This window comes from Schistosoma mansoni, chromosome 1, assembly GCF_000237925.1.
Source record: "Schistosoma mansoni strain Puerto Rico chromosome 1, complete genome".
Lineage (NCBI taxonomy): Eukaryota > Metazoa > Platyhelminthes > Trematoda > Strigeidida > Schistosomatidae > Schistosoma > Schistosoma mansoni.
Genome location: NC_031495.1, coordinates 51,339,271 through 51,356,132, shown reverse-complemented (window position 1 = coordinate 51,356,132; position 16,862 = coordinate 51,339,271). Strand labels below are relative to the sequence as shown.

The window sequence follows — 16,862 nt, the reverse complement described above, 5'->3', positions numbered from 1 at the left end:
CTCAAAGTTACTCACGTACCGCTGTCGAAACCTAAGGATACTTGGATAAAGACAGAACACCGAATATAAGGATACAAACGGTAAAGCGACAAATATAGTGTGAACTCATATTATTTTCGATTGTACTCGCACACTACCATTATTGTTAAGCTTGTAGGGTCACTGAATATCGAACAGATCATTGATCCCTGTCAAGGTCAAGGATAGTCAACGCGCATCAATCAATTACACGCCATGGATTTGCCCACGCGGCAGTGGTCGTACTTTCGCTTCTGTACTTTCGTGGTTGTACCTTAACTAATATATTCTTGTAATAACGTCCTTTGTGTTGTACAGTCTCCATAGCGTCCATAGTCCCTTGTTACGTCGATGGGGGTAATCCACGTAAGGTGCTGGTCGCGAGGTGTGACTTCAGCGTTAGTTGGTTCGTCACCATTCTCGTCTAACTCTAGTAGGCCCCTCCAATCATTTCGACATAGATTATCAACGTTGATGTTCTACAAGCTACAAGGACCCTGGAAAACATCCACACTACCAAAGAACCGTCACTTTCACCGGTAAATATTACCGAACGTTGCCAAAAATTTGCACTAAAAATCCTAGTGAGGCTTTCCCCTGTAAAAAGTTACCAGATATCAACTTACGTCTTGAGCTTTGTTGATTTATGTACCACTCATTGAGATAGGGGAGAATCTAGATGATTGCATTGGAGAAATAACTGACGATAGCGCAAAAAAATTAGTAAATTAGACGTGATTAGAAAGATAATATCACAATATAATTAAAAATATAGAAAAATCTGTTAATATTAGTAATTCGGAGATAGAGCAATCGGAGTCTACGTAGCTAACAGAAGAGTGAACTTAGAACAATCAGCCATTATCATTAGAAGCCTAGATGGAAATCTGATTTTCTTATAAAGACGGTAACCTGAACTTTCTCTGGACACAGAGTGGAGAGAAAAATTTAAATCTCAATTTGTTCGATCGTAGTTCAGTGCATTTTACGGTGGTCTCCTAGACTAGTAGTCCCGTAAAGAAGAGAAGAAATAGAAAGCATTGACTATAAAATTACTATCCATGTATTTTTAAAGTTTATTGACCACATGATTAGTGGCCATGTTATTCTCTTTGGGTGTCCCATCTTTATTGTGATGGTTGATATTCTTGTTTAACCTTGTTGATTCACCATGAACTTAAACATCGCGCACCATTCAGTTGTGTTCAATGGGCACTCTTATTTTGCGTTGTTTCCTCCTAAATCTGGTAAACTGTTTATTTGAAAACCTAGCCCTATATAATCTATGCGCTCTTGCTCAAAATGGACTAGTCGTACCTGTTCTTGATAGCTATCCAACCTCAAACGGTAAGTAAACAAGTATTCTTATTTTTGTCAGAAATATGTAAAAGAACGTCGTGTTGGTGTTTGGAAAACGTTACCGCAATAATGAGTTTCCTTTAAAACAAACGACGAATGTCTTGATTCCTCATTAGAAAAATGGGGCACGTCACTTTTCTCAGAACAACACTTATGCATTTTAAGTTGCATAATATAATCTTTTCTAGAGAAGTTGTAGGCAGTAAAATAATGTGGCAGGATCGGTGTTCGAGCCTGCTTGACAGGAAATTGGGTGCTTGTTGTTATTTTCTATCTACCAAATCTAGGTTTTAATATATAGCGCACATCGTTTCAACTAATTTTAATTTTTGAAGTATTGTGAGACACGTATTCCACGATGACTTTTGCAGAAAATCAATAATAAATGAATAAGAACTTTTGGTGGTACATCTTGAGAATCTTTTGGAAGTGATTGCTACTTCAAAAATAAAAAAAACTTGGTCGAGACTATAATTTCTGAACGAGTCAATCAGGATTTAGATTTCGGCTCGAAATTCACTCATCCATTTGGATAAATAGAGTGTTGGCACTGTGCCGATGTCAGTTCTTGATGAAAATTCGAAATCTAATTTCCAAGCTTAGTCATTAACTGTAAATCAGAATTCTAATTCCTCACACTGGTTTTAAACCTTCATTTGGTCCTGGTTATTAGGTGGACACTCCCAAGGTCAGTTTAGCGTCGCTCAAAGGTCGTCCATAAATTATAGTCTCACCAATTCTTGCATATGATATTTAATTTGTAATATATATACTTTGACCCGACCTGTCTATACACTGACTTCATATTGTTCAACTCCAAAAGCTTGTAATCGCTGAGTAGCTACTGGCGTGACAGTCCATGTATCAGTGTCTTATTTTTCATTTATCATTGGCAAGCACATGCAAAATGAACTTCCGTTTGCAGAATTTTCCAGAAAATTACTAGAATAACTGTAGTCGTATTACAATTTTTTCTGTTATGCAGCTAACTGCGAGCATACTGTACGGGAAATTCAATACCAAATAGTGCAAAATGGGAAATCAGAGAGAGAAAAATCACCAGGCAACTCTTTATTTCTAAGCAATAAAACATCCGCAAACCACCAGTTTTTTGGGACTGATGAAGACGGGAGAATTGTGTCTGCATACATTCCACAATGTCGTGTAGACCGACCAGATTTATATGTTGCTCGACAATGTAATGAATATGACTGCTTTTGCGTCAATGTAACCACTGGAGAAACACTATTGGGTACACGTGCCAGCCCTGTTGAAGTTGGAGATTGTTCTACAGGTATGCGTATGAGTAATCGGTGGTTTGAAATTTTTCTTGCGACTTATTCTAATAAAAATTTAGATCATCTTAGAAATCAATTGGCGGTTTTTTGATATTAGTGTGACGCTTAGCGTTTTGTTTAAGTCTTCATCATTCATACATAGTGAAATACAGTCAACCAACTTTTATCTACGTAGAACTTGGCATATGTGTTCATCAGTTTAAGCTGCCAAACCATATTTCCAGAGCTTGGTGAAATTACGAAAACGAATACCAGAATATTAGAAGTATTAGTAGTATCAGTGGTAGTAAAAAAGTTGGACATACACGATATGATTCGGGAAGAAAAGATGAATTCGTGGAATAAACATAATATGTCACGTCTTGGTTTTGCAACCCCTAATTTTATTTCAACCTACTTCAACGTGGTGAAACTGCCAAATACGTGCGTTTTTGTTTGTGAAGAATTTACAGTGAAAATTTAATAAAGGGGTTTCTTAATTTTGAGATTTTTTTAGGTTTCGTGTTTGCTTTTACATTAATGTGCAAAATATGTATCTTATTGTTTACCATGACATATTTCAAATGTGTTAAGAAAACCAGGGCAAATTGGCACGAAGTATATTACACCGCAAATAGACAGAAGAACGTCTCGCCTTTTCTTCACGTGACATGTCACAAGATATGATGGGCTATGATTCGAAATTCGAAAAAATGACCAATAAGTAACTAGATCAGTTAACCCTCAGTCATCACTTTTCACTATATGGAACTCAAGCGTATATTCCACTACAAAGTTACGTTAGTTCCATCTTTTTAACGGAATTTCCAGATAGTAACCAGTGCCATATTTTACTTTACAGTGTGATTCAGAATCTACAATCTGCTTATACTAGGAGCTACACTACTTGTTGAGACTGATCACTACCCAGTAACTGGGTTATGTAGATTACTAATTTGCTGTGGTGACGAAATTTGTCTGAATAGTTTAGTGGCGGTTTCTGAATGTGAAGATTGATGACTTGTGAGGGTTTCCTTAGAAACATAAGTATTTATTTTGACTAAATTAAGCGAGCAAATAAGTTAGTTGTGGTTCCCTTCAAATATTTAAAATGACTATGTACCCAATACTCCGAGCTGTATGGAGAATCTGTATAGTGTTATGGAATACAGTGGGAACCTTAGTGGTTTATCTGTTACCATTGATTGATTGCTTAATCTGTAATCTATACGTCTTGTTTATTTGCTTAACTCTTTACATATTTTTTATTTCAACGATTAAGATTGTAACAGCCTAATTTATTATAATGATTTAATGAACTCATAACTGACTGTAAACAACATATTTCAGCACAATTTGTTGGTTCTCTAGGTTAGTCCATTTTTAATTTAACGTTTTGTTTTTGTGGCTAAAGGTTTAGTAACTATCCCTATGGTTACTAAGGCAAATGATTTGTTCCAATATCTATAGAACTTAGTACGGACTGTTGATTATCGTATTAAGAATACTGAATTTCTATATAATTGACTGAGGCTTACTGGGAATAAAATGAGAATCTTAAAGTAGGATGCGAGTAAACTTCCTGTATGTATGAAATACGATCCCAGAATACTATAACCTTAAGGTATTTCTCTTTGTGTTTTACTTCAGCTGTTTATTCAGTCTTACTTGCTTTACACCTGCGAAGTATCCTACCGACTTCTGTTGTTGGTGAGCCACGTCAACAAAGTTCATCTGAGACTGGTAATGTTGATAGTATGGTATGGGATTCCGATGCCTCCTTAAAGTCACATATAAAAAATAGCATAGAAAGAATTTTACGTTCAGCTGTTGGATTTCAACAAGTAACAAGGGTTACGCGCATATCCGCCATTCCAGATGTCCAAAATTTGCATAACAATTCGGAATTTGCATACTATCAAGTGCAGCTGACCTCTACTGGTCACAGCTCTTTGCAAGCACCTCAAGATCTTTTGGAAAATCGCCTTCACGAAGGATTTTTATCAGATGTCGGTGCTGTTGATCCACGTATAAGCCATGTAAAAGTTTTAGAACCTAAAATTCCAGGTAATGACTTCAGTTAAAGTTAGTTTGTGATAAAAGGTATCTTTTAAGTATATATATATATGATTTAAACTATCGTTTAAAAAAGCTGTAGACTACATAGGAAGTGTTAAGCAATATTCTACTGAGAAAAAAACGATTAACCGAGTGATACTGTTATGAACGGAAACAGAGGTGGGGAGGACCAATGTATTTTAGTGTAAAACTATAGAATGCTTTGGCAAAATATGAGAACTATATATTGAATAAGACATTTAATAGGAATAATATATTTGTAAAACCTCAGCGAATGAATTTTAAGTAAATTCAACGTTTCACCTGACAAGCTGGTCGAAGCGTTTTCAAGGAAACATATATATATATATTGAATACTTTATTTGCAAATTTCCATCATTTGTCCTTCACATTCGGTACGATTCTTCTAGTTCACAATTCCTTGCTGTTTTCCCTTCTATCCTCTTCAACTCTATCTTTTTAGCCTTCTCTTTTTAGCCTTCTGCTGTCAGGGTTTCCACTTCTGATTAGTGTCACATGCTACTTATGTCTGTCGATATAAGTAACATACACTACAATACCAGCGGATAGTTTTTATTAAGTTAAACTTATGTTTGTGTGTACATCCTAATGTCCTTACTCTGTTCCTTAGTTATTACTTTATAAACCCATAATAAGCATAAGAAGAGAGATGAGCACAAATAAAAGCATATATATTTTTTCGGTTGATAGTTTGACTAAGGTAAGTTAGTTCCACTTTGAAAAGTCTTGATTTAGACTGCCATGAATGTTCACAAGCTTTCTAAAATATACTCTCAGATTACTGATTTAATATTAAGGGGTTGTGAGTAAAACAGACGAAAACAGTATATTTCTTTTTCAGGGACTGCGAACTAGAATGCCTTTATCAAACATTTTAAAGAAATCGTGTACATACAACACGACTTCCCAACTTTCATTTTATTTTAGGTTCTTTTAGAATAACATTTCTAGGAACCAATGTTAGACATGGGGATAAATTAATTACTTTACAGATCTAAGAGACATTTTATAAGAATACTTTTACTGCTACACACAAACTGTATATATGTTTTCCTACTAAGCTATGCGTTATGGACAGTTATGGGTCAATAATAAGCACCAACCTCTGAATGCTCAGACATAAGTAACTAGTTTTTCGTCATCTAATAATAAAAAACAGTTTAGTAAGTAAACTAATGAGTTACTATACAAATCCGATACTAATTACTACTGGTGCCCACATGCTCCTAAAAGTAAACTTGATGCACTCATTCAGTTCCGTTAGATGTAGGTTTATAACTCAGGAGAGAGATTTTTATTTTGTATTCTGATCTATGTCATCAATAGTTTAATTGCTCCATTATGTTTGAAATAATCTGTGGTGATTGATTTGTGTTCTTTGTGTAAGAATTGTCTGTTATGGCACTTAAAATTATTCATCAGATTGATGTTAAGTATCGATTTTGCATGAAATTCATAATATTTCATTGTTAACACACAATAACCACAAATACAACTTGATAACAAACTGTTCAAGGTTTCTCTAAATATTTGTCATAAAGCGACCATACAACGTTGAAAGCACTGGTTCTCGTTCGACCACCGCGTTTAAGCAACGTTGGGCCCGGTCAGTATTTATCCTGTTTCGGTTTGGGCAACCGGTCAGTATCACAGCCCATATACAAATCAAGTGACTTATGTGGCGCATATGTATTCTGTGCCCCTTTGTGCCAGTATTTATGTGTATTCTGTGCAATCGAATTTCCCCATTTTGTCGACACTTCACACGACCGAATGACCAATGCTGAAGTTAGGCATAAGGTAACAAAAAATTATGGCAAATAGGTCGATAAGCTTGTGGGTATTCATCGACTGAGGTAGCCAGGGTTTGTGTTACGTGCTCTTAATCACTACTTACCACGATATACAATACTCCTCGGAGTAATGATAAGTTGGAGGAAAGCCAAAAGCAACCAAACCAAGATATGACATCAGTCCTTGAATTCACTGACAACTGTGTCAAGCGATGTTGTTGGATGCAGACTACCTGATCGAGGTCCTCATGATTATCGTAACTAGCTGTTTTAGTTGTTGAGTGACTGCTTAGAATCGGTCATGGTGAAGCAGATGCATTCACTGTCTTCCATTAAATCCTGAGTTCCGAAATTTCTTCACCTCTTCTCTTCGAACCACATTCATGGTGCTTAGTCTTTCTCATTATCGTTGCTGTCGCATTATTCTAGCTCTTTCAGGGCTTATTATGTTAATCTCATCTCGTCATGTTAGTGAGGTGTAATGACTTGAGCTAACACACGTTTGTTCTAGTCTGGATATTGACTACCATTAATCGAATGACTATCCTGAAGGTTTAATTCAATTCCTTTGTTAGTGAGATCGATTGGTTGCTTGTTTTTGTCTTCTTTTGTCTTCTGTTTTTTCTCAGAAGTCATTCAGTTTCGAATAGTGAAGAATTTCCCTAGTACCGTAACTAATTACGATATATAGAAAACTACTAGTTTCATTTATTAGGTAGTAGACTCAAGTCGGCGTTTCACTTGTTCAGGTGTGATCAACCGAGTTGTATCATTAGCTCTTACGTGTAGGGTGTCACTGAAACTGGAGCAGAAAAACCTGTACCTAGTTACTCAGTTACAATTTATTATTACCAATGTCAATAATTATTTTCGAAATTTATCTGAAAATTTATTTCTTCTTTATCCACACGTCTTATCTATGCAGACCCAGAACCTTTAGCATCTCATGAATCTGAAGATTTATTATCAGACAAACAAGTAAGCTAAAATTTTGTTTCTATTTGCTTTTAATGACGCCTTCGATTTTGTAGATGTAATATTATTGTTAACCTTTCAGTAGTAGCCTAGGAGGCGGAAAAAATAAACCTACTAACTCTAATATACGTTCATTTGTTGTGCTTTCAGACTCACACTTTTGATACACAAGTCGGTGAAAATACTCGGTTACTCAAACAGAGGCCTATGAACTAAGTTTAGAATCCACAATCCTTGAAATACCAAGTCCACTATTCCATTTTAGTCATTATCTTGAATATAACTTCCTTATGAAGGAAATATCATCTAATTTTTCATAAATTATCTTTCATCTATCAGTCTACTAAAAGCGTAAGCTAAATGAAATAAAACTAAAATGACCCGAATCAATCGTTTTTTTTCTTTTTGTTTGTATCCTCACGTATTGTTAAATCGGGTTTTAGTTATTTAGCTGGACTACATGAATAATAATAATAATAATAATAATAATAATATTACCAATGACTGTAATAATGATAATAAATCATAGTCCCTACAATAAACTTTATTAATTTCAAAGGTTAACATAACAGTTAATATTTTAGCTAAATTGTTATCTGCCTAATTATTGCTACTTCCGACTTCACACGATTATTAAATATCTTTATTTTTAGTGAATATAAATAAAATTCAATTTTTAATGTTTTATTTAGAATAATTTTGATTTTTCTGAAAGTGAAATGCCTCAGCAACAACAACAGTCTAAATCTTCAATACCATCAGTTGGGCATAAAATGGTTGCAGTGAGAAGTTCAGGTAAGAATGTATGTATGCTAACCTTTACAGTTACATTTCACTCTTCACAATAATCTTCATTGTAATATTCTTTATGCCTACTAACCTTATTATTGAACATGTATTTTGGGAAAAAAATCTATAAAATTTGTCTGTAAAGATGTATGTTTGATATTGTTTTCCCCATTTTTTTCACTCATTTTTTCAATGTCTAAGAATTTTACAGCCATGTCAGTCAGTCAGTCAGCTACAACGTAGGACCAGGCACATATATGCATCGGTCCAAGTTGCCATACCTCGTTAGCACAACAAGATCAACACCGGATTCATAGAAGTAATTAATTTAGTGGTGGTAGTATATAAAGAAAGGTTGTATATAAGGATATAGTACAGGAAGGAAGAAAGATATGAAGCAATTTTAATCTCATAGTTTAAGGGAAGATAAAGAGTGTATACACCATGTAGGTAGGTGAAAATTATCTGTTTGGGGTTTGCGCGGTTATGGTAACCAGTGGTTAAAGACTATGATATGTCTCAACATGGTCGTCGATAGTGGAGGTCCATTCACTCTTTATTTGCATTTAGATTCGAGGCTTTAAAATCTTATCTTTCTCTTCACACCTAATCTTTTCTATCACTATTTGTACTACTATCACTTTGATTTCTTTTGGTAATTTTATCTCACTGTGCTAATGTGGTATGACAACGTGAACGGATGCAAATGTGTTAGGTTCTAAATTCCATATGACAGACAACTGTTTTCAAAATCCTTTCTCTATATTTAGGTATAGAATTCATATAAAAGTCATGACAGTAGATTTAAAAACAAACGTTTGTTACCAGTCCAATTCACTGAAAACTTTTTAGCATAGAATTTCACATTGACATTAATTTCTGACTTCTGTATATCCGCACTTCAAGTCGTTGTTTCTCTGTAAAGGATATTTTTGTTTCTAAAAAAACTATCAATAGTCTTCAAAATTTTAGTATGTACTCATTCTCTTTAATTATCCGAACTGACAAACATAGTAGTTAGATACAGCAAGCAGACGAGTGTATAAAGTCTAAGGAAAGTAAAATCCAAAACCATAAGTCATGAATTTTTTTCTGTATGAGTTTGCTGCCTTGTTTCAAGTATGGATTGTATCATCATAGCCCAATAGTCTTATTCATGCACACTTTTATTCAAACGACTTTTCAGTTACTTGTATTAACTTAAGAAGCATTCGGATATCTTTCGTTTTTATCCTTTTTTCATTTTATAACTTTTTTGTTCGTAGAAATAGGCGAAAATTCCTATCTTGGTTCACACGAAGCATCAAGTTTAGAATCTTTAGGTCCTAAGTCATCATCATCCTCTGAAAACGTTGCGCATAAACTTGGACCTTTTGAACTGAATGCTTTAAGCGGCAGTGTACCAGCTGTACGTCAAACATCAATACATAGTAGATCACTTCATCATTCATGGAATTCAGGGGCATCAACATCAAAGATTTTAAGTCAACCTGGTGTAATAGCTGGTAAGTATTTAATATCATAACTAATTAGTTTGTGTTATTAGGTAGTATACGACTGCTTATAGCATGGTTCCATAGTCTATGCAATACAAAATTTTACTGTCGCTGATCATTCTTCATATTTATTTATTTATTTTTGATTTAGTCAAAACCTACTAGCAATATTAAAACTATGTATGCTTAATTCCGTTGTATCTCGTAGTGTAATTACAAATCTTTGAAGTTTTATTCGTTGTCTGGGCTGAAATGTCCATAGTAGTAACATTAGTACTAGTGATAATGTTAGTTTACTGTTCTACTTAGATATTATAAAAGGAATTATATAGCAAATTTTCATTTGTACTAATCTGTCAATTAGTATATGTAGAAAATTTCAGGCTGTCTAGTTGGTTGCTTAAACGGAAGTAGGTGAATGGGGGGGGTGTTCAAACCTGTGGATCAGTAGCTGGAAGCCGAATACTTTAACTATGGATCAGAATACTACATTATAAAGTACAAATCTTCGGGGTAGTTCGATTGAAACGCCCTACTTATTCTTGAAGTTATTTACTATTATGTGTTGTACTTATATGTTTGAGAAAGGCAGTTAGATGATGAGTACTTTAGTCGTAATTGACCGCTATTCCTGTGTTTTTAGCTTGGAAACCTAGTGAAGTTAATTAAATATTATCGTATGTATATGATGTAAAATAGGATACAAAAAATGTCGTGAGTTATTCAGTGCACATATGAAATCCGTTGTGAAAATCTTATAACTTGGGTATTGAGATTTGTTGATAGCAGTTGTTAAGACTGTATCTTATTCGAAATATTCTATTGTGTGCATATCGTTTTGGTTAGCTTCGCTAAGGTAAATAACCTGGAATTCAGGAATTTTGATGTAACATCACATATTTGCTTAACAACTCGACTATACATTCATCTGATTACACAACTCTACGTAATCATAATATTTCGTACATAAATTCTGGGTTCTTTTTAAAACAAAAGAATTTAGTTTTTTGACACTGAACGGATTGATTGATCAGAATTTCTTAAATTATTTATATTCATAAAGTCTAAGAAATTCGCCCAACCGTTGTTGCTACCATGATATGGTGGTCGGGCTTGCCCATCGTGATGACCCAATCGGGCTATACTGGCTGGAAAAATCGTTCTTCAAGGTCCTACCATGCCAGACAGGTCGATGCAAGAGCGGTATGACTAAAAACAGTAAACCCAAGGTCCAAGGGTGAAGTCGTACTGTTGACCGTACAGAGGCGTGATGGCAGCAAGGTGTTTCCCTCAGACATCTAACATAACAGCAATGTTTCCTTCCCACAAAGGCAGTGTGAGAATACAGCCACTGTATTGTCTTTAGGTATAAACGATAAGGACTTGTTTTCAAAATCAAATACAAGTTTCTTCAACTTTTAAAATAACTCATTACATATAAGAACCAATCAACATGCGAACTTATGTCTCTCGGTGCTCACAATGGCAGAACAAATGGTCATTCGAATTTAGCAGTAAGCCTGAGCCAGTCGATTTATTTATTTTATTTATTTAAACACATAAACATTGGTACAAGAAGGTACCAAACAGATATGCGCCACATAAATCATTCTGTTTGTGTGAGGGCTAGGCTACTGTCCAGGTGCCCAAACCGAAACAGGTGGTTTTCTTAGGGGGCTACACCCGGAGCCTTCGACCCCAAGGTCTAATGCACAAGGCAGTGGAGCATCGTGAGGAGATGCAGTGCCGTGGTAGCCGGTGACCAACGATTGGTTCATACGCCATTTGTTCCTTCAGGATCCTGGAGCCCATAGGAACCATTGGTTCGGAATCAGGATTTTCCCACCCCCTGGGTGGATTTCCTTTATCCACCTACCCAGTTAAAGCGCCGGACATAGGCTTTTCGTCCTATAACACACCCGCCGCGAAAATGCAGTGAGTAAGACTTCCGTGGCATTAGTTGTATGCACGTGGCCACGTGAAAGCATTTTGAGAGTGAGAGAAAACTCTCCACACTCTCGGCCGTACCAGGGCATTTGGTGGCTTTGATCATTCACTTGACCTCACGTAACCGAAACGGAGAACCGACGAGATACATTCTCCGTTTATCTGGCGACCTAATGACCAGTTCCCGTGGACTCTGACCATGCTCTAATACGAGCGTGCATTTGCTTGCGTCTCACTGGACGCAGAAAAACCACATTAATAAGATCTATTAGAGTTGAAGTCGGTGACGATAAAGCCAAAAGTAGATTCCAGGAACAACTGAGTCCATATCTAGGCAGTTCTGTAAACGAGCCGGACCCAGATATACACACAGTTGTGGAAATAGCAGCGACATCTATTAGTGATTTGAACCTGTGTCATGAAAAAGCAGTGGGTTTCTACTAAGTCTATTGCACTAATAGATTCTCGTAAACTCATCCCATCAAGCTCTGAACACGATGAAGAGCAAAAACAAATCAGATCTAGGTTAACCGAAAGTCTACGGAACTATTGTGATCGGTGGTGGGCAGCGAAATCAAAAAAGATGGAAAAGGCAGAGACTGTATGTAACACCAAACAACTCTTCAGACTAATAAAAGAAACCGGAATTAAGAAGTCAATTGTAAGCGAGACAATCTCGGAAAAAGACGACACTCCTAAATGCTCTCAGCCCAGACGTTTAGAACGATGGGCGGAACACTTTAAGGAGCTGTTCAGCTGACCTTCAGCTACTCTACAACTACCCACCATTCCCAAACAGCCAGAGTAGAACATTGAAGTAGGTCCCCCGACTCTAGTTGGAGTTCGAAAGGCTATAGCTAATCTGAAACAAGGGAGAACAACTGGTCCAGATGGATTAGCTCCAGAGGTCTTTAAGTATAGTGACCCAGTTTTAGCGATTAGGTTGACTAATATTTTAGCTAAAATCTGTTACTTGGATGTAATCCCATCTGACTGGTCACAATCACTGATTGTCCCAATATATAAGAAAAGGTTAAATTCATCCTGCGATAACCATAGTGGGATTAGTTTGACTAATATAGCATCTAAAATACTAGCCTCAATAATTATCGGACGCCTAAAAAAGACTTATGAACTACGAATAAGAGAAAACCAGTCTGGCTTGAGACCTAGTCTTGGCTGTATCGATCATATATTCACTATTCGTCAGGCTTTAGAAAACAAATATGCTTATCGGTGTCAGACAATGATAGTTTTTCTTGACTCAAAAGCAGCATTTGACTCTGTAGACCGAGAGGTTCTGTGGCAGTGTCTGTCATTGAAAGGTGTACCTGAGAAGTACATAAACCTTGTGAAGGCCCTTTACTCGAACACTACTAGTCAAGTTTAGCTTATGCGAACTGTCATCTGATTTTACAACCTTAAATGGTGTCCAGCAAGACTATCCATTATCTCCATTTTTGTTCAATTTCAACATAGACCCATTGCTGGAAATAACATTTTCAGGGATTGGTCTCTTACTTGGAGATCCACTTATCGACTTAGAATACGTAGATGACATAGTTCTGTTTAGTGAAGACGCTGATAAAATTCAGTCTTTTGGCAACACTGAGAAACAATCCAAAGATATTTGGGATGCGTTTCTCTCCTCTAAATGCAAATTGTTGCTCCAGGACTGACCTGAACTAAGGATAGGAAGTAATGTAGCCGAATGCGTCGACAACTTCACTTATCGTGGAAGTCTGATCAGCCCTAGTGGGTTGGTGTCTGACGAAATCTCAGCACGGATTCCAAAAATTCGTTTGGCTTTTGCCAACTTACGTCACCTATGGCGAAGGCGAGATATCCGTCTATCAATAAAAGGATGGGTATACTGCACGACCAGTGTGACTGTCGTAACCAGTGGTTGGAGACTCGGTGTGACATGGCTCAGAACCGACCATAATGGCGTAGGTTCATACACTCGTTGTTTTCACTTAAACCGTGAGTTTAAGATTACTTTATATCTTTCTTTCTATAAGCTAATTCTTTCCCCCCTGTATTGTATCCTTATATAAAGCGTTTGTTTTACTTCCATTGAAGTAACTGCTTCTACGAATTTAATGTTCATCTTGTGGCGCCAATGAGGCATAGCAACTTGAACCGATGCACATATGATCCTGGTCCTACTCTGTAGCTGACATGACATGACTTAGAAATTCATGGATGAAATTTTGACGTAGAACAGTGTAAAATAAGTTTCAAGTAACAATTACTTGTCTGACACGTCTTTTTTTACCTGTCTGACTTTTTATGCTTGATGGGATTGTATTGTGACGTAATTTTTCTCTGTTTTTATTACTTTTAATTTCTTTTCCTACTCTTCTAGGTATCGTTGGAAGTGTAGTACTTGTCTTACTATTGCTAATTTTACTTATTCTATTCTGTATTTATCGTTTACGTAAAAAAGATGAAGGATCTTATGCTTTGGATGAACCGAAAAAATTACCTACCGTTGATACTTATACAAGAGCACCAACAAGAGAATTTTATGCTTAAAAAAAGTATAACTTGAAAAAATAAGTTTCATAAATTGTATATTCATTTTCCAGTCTTACGAATCTCTATACATAAATTAAACATAAAGTATGTATGCTACTCTTCCTTCCGTTTATCAAATAAATATACATATAATATTGATTTTACCAATTAGGTATTTGATTATTAAATGTAAGCTAATATGTTATATTATCCATGGGCAAATGCATTTACTTTTGTTACGTTTAAAGGTGAAGGGAGGGTTGTTTTTTTCTGCTGACTTTTTTTACACAAATTAATATTATTGATTTTTGTAATTGTGTATAGTTTGAGCTGACGACTAAAATTCTTTTTTTTTTTAAGTCTTCTATTTTAAACATGAAAGTAAACTGTATAGTAGTAAATAAATGCCTGTAATACACTTTTTTAAATACTACCTTGCCCGCTCCAATTATTATTTTATCAGTTTTCATTTTGCTCCTAGTAAGTGCAATATTACAATTATTATTATCATTATTATTAATAATATATGAATGCAGAATATGTATAAAAGTCTTCTGAAAGATACGCATAATCAACTCATACTACTATTACTAATAGTAGTTGTATTTACCTTACAACCATGTCTTTTTCTTTGTTGAATTAGCGGTATCTTATTTGATCTTTTTCTAATATACTCCACCTTAATTTGTATATTTCTCTCTCTCTCTCTCGCAATCTAATTCGTATTGTTATTATATTGAAATATAATGAAAATTGTATAATAGTTTTACTGATTAGTATGTTTTTGTAAACCTTCGATTGACTGAGTGTCTATTGCTTTATATTCTCCCAATGTTATGTAGATTCATGTATTTAAGTGTTACTATTATTTCTGTCTTTTCTTACCTTTTCCATGAAAACGAATTCGTTGAAAGTAGTCTACTTGTTCATTTTGCTAACATCCTTCATATTTCATGTCACTGTCATTTGTGAATATTTTGTATGTCATTAGTTTTCACAACAAAATATTCTTTTTTAAACGTGCAACAAGACATTGCGAATTTGATTTTTCCTAGAAAAGTTTGTAGTCTTAATCTACCTTGTTTTTTTCGTTTAGTTTGTATTCAACATGCTTATATATATCTATTGGAATAGAACTAATAACTAATTTAATAAAATACATTCATTCTTTTACGTACGATTCTAAATCATGCTGAAAAGTATACCGAATATCCAAGTCCTTACATCTTATATTAGCATAGTGAACGACGAAATTGACAGAGATGGATGTTGTCGAGATCACGAGCTGGTTGTCAAACACAGGCTGGTTCATGATCCCAACGATTTTCATAAAACCCTTATACGTGTAGTGAAAATAATATTATCCATTACAACGGAAATTCAAATCAGAAAAAAACAATCCAAAGAGAATACGAATAGCATCAAAAGACAAAAGGTTTAGGATGATGCTAGTAGCCAACCTAACATCCCTCACAGTCATGAAGTAATATAAAGCGAATTGTGGTAGCTGTATCCTTGCTCCTATTTATACACGTATATCGTATGCACAACAGGTTAAACAAGTCAGTAAAAGCCAAACAGGCACCTGAGATTTTTTTCGCCAATATCCTCGACTAAGTGACTCCTCATAGACTGGGCACACCACTAATGAGGCTGCAGTATTTTTAGAAGTCGTTTCATTTCAGTGATATAATGTACGATCTGCTACATATTTCTGAACAATCTATTCGGTTTCTGTCTGAAATAATATCTAAATTTTTCATGCGAACAGGATTTATATTTATGGGTCGAGTGTCTTTTGGTGTATTGGTAATCGTTACTTTTTTTCTAAATCTCTGTCGCTCCAAGTCGGTACAATATCATCAGGAATGGAACTTACAATGACCAAGATATTTTCATAACCTGTTTTTACGTTCAATTTGGAAATTTGATATCTTTAGCGTCATTCCATGTGAAATAAGTCATTCAGTTGATGAGACCACTTTTTCTTGAATTTTGACGGTGACATATTGAAAATGTTTTCTGAAATAACCAAAGGATTTATTGTTATATCTTGTACCCACTTATTAGAGAGCAGTGAATTATCGACCGGACCAATGACACACAAAACCCGTATGAGTAGTCTAGAGTGCTCATCGGTCCTGCTTTCTGCCTACCCCGGTCAGTTAAGTTCAAAACACCAATCTCAGCCTCTGTAATATGAATCATTTATTTCAAACATACTGGGTTTATGTACCAATTAAACAGACCACATCGTACCATAAATTAGAAAATAACATTTGTACAAGATTCAGACAAATGTGGGAGGCAGCAATTAATAGATAACTCAGGAATGGTAAATCGCATAACAATAGTCTAAGGGTCAAAATAAAGCTTATAATAAAAGGGACGCGAATATTAATAGTTTAGTTAGTTATCAATTATACAATAAAAATATGCACATAGTATTAATCCATAAACGGATCCCAAAGTTACCGTTCACTATTCTTATCGGGACATAACACTTTTTTGAGAGAGATCCGGAATTTGAATTTCACGAATTTATCCTCCCCCACGAAATATTGTTGGATCCTCATATACCCAAGTGA

The 16,862-nt window shown here is 35.3% G+C and overlaps 1 protein-coding gene across 1 annotated transcript; it reads left to right on the top strand.

Moving 5' to 3' along the window:
• Positions 1-1,226: 1,226 nt before the first annotated feature.
• Smp_161360 (putative syndecan) lies at positions 1,227-14,529 on the top strand (the record flags this gene model as incomplete). Its single annotated transcript, XM_018794778.1, has 7 exons — positions 1,227-1,365; positions 2,363-2,671; positions 4,305-4,721; positions 7,473-7,525; positions 8,251-8,317; positions 9,577-9,816; positions 14,123-14,529. 7 exons carry the CDS (start codon positions 1,227-1,229, stop codon positions 14,290-14,292), a joined length of 1,395 nt encoding a protein of 464 aa, XP_018649156.1. The 3' UTR covers positions 14,293-14,529.
• Positions 14,530-16,862: the final 2,333 nt, after the last annotated feature.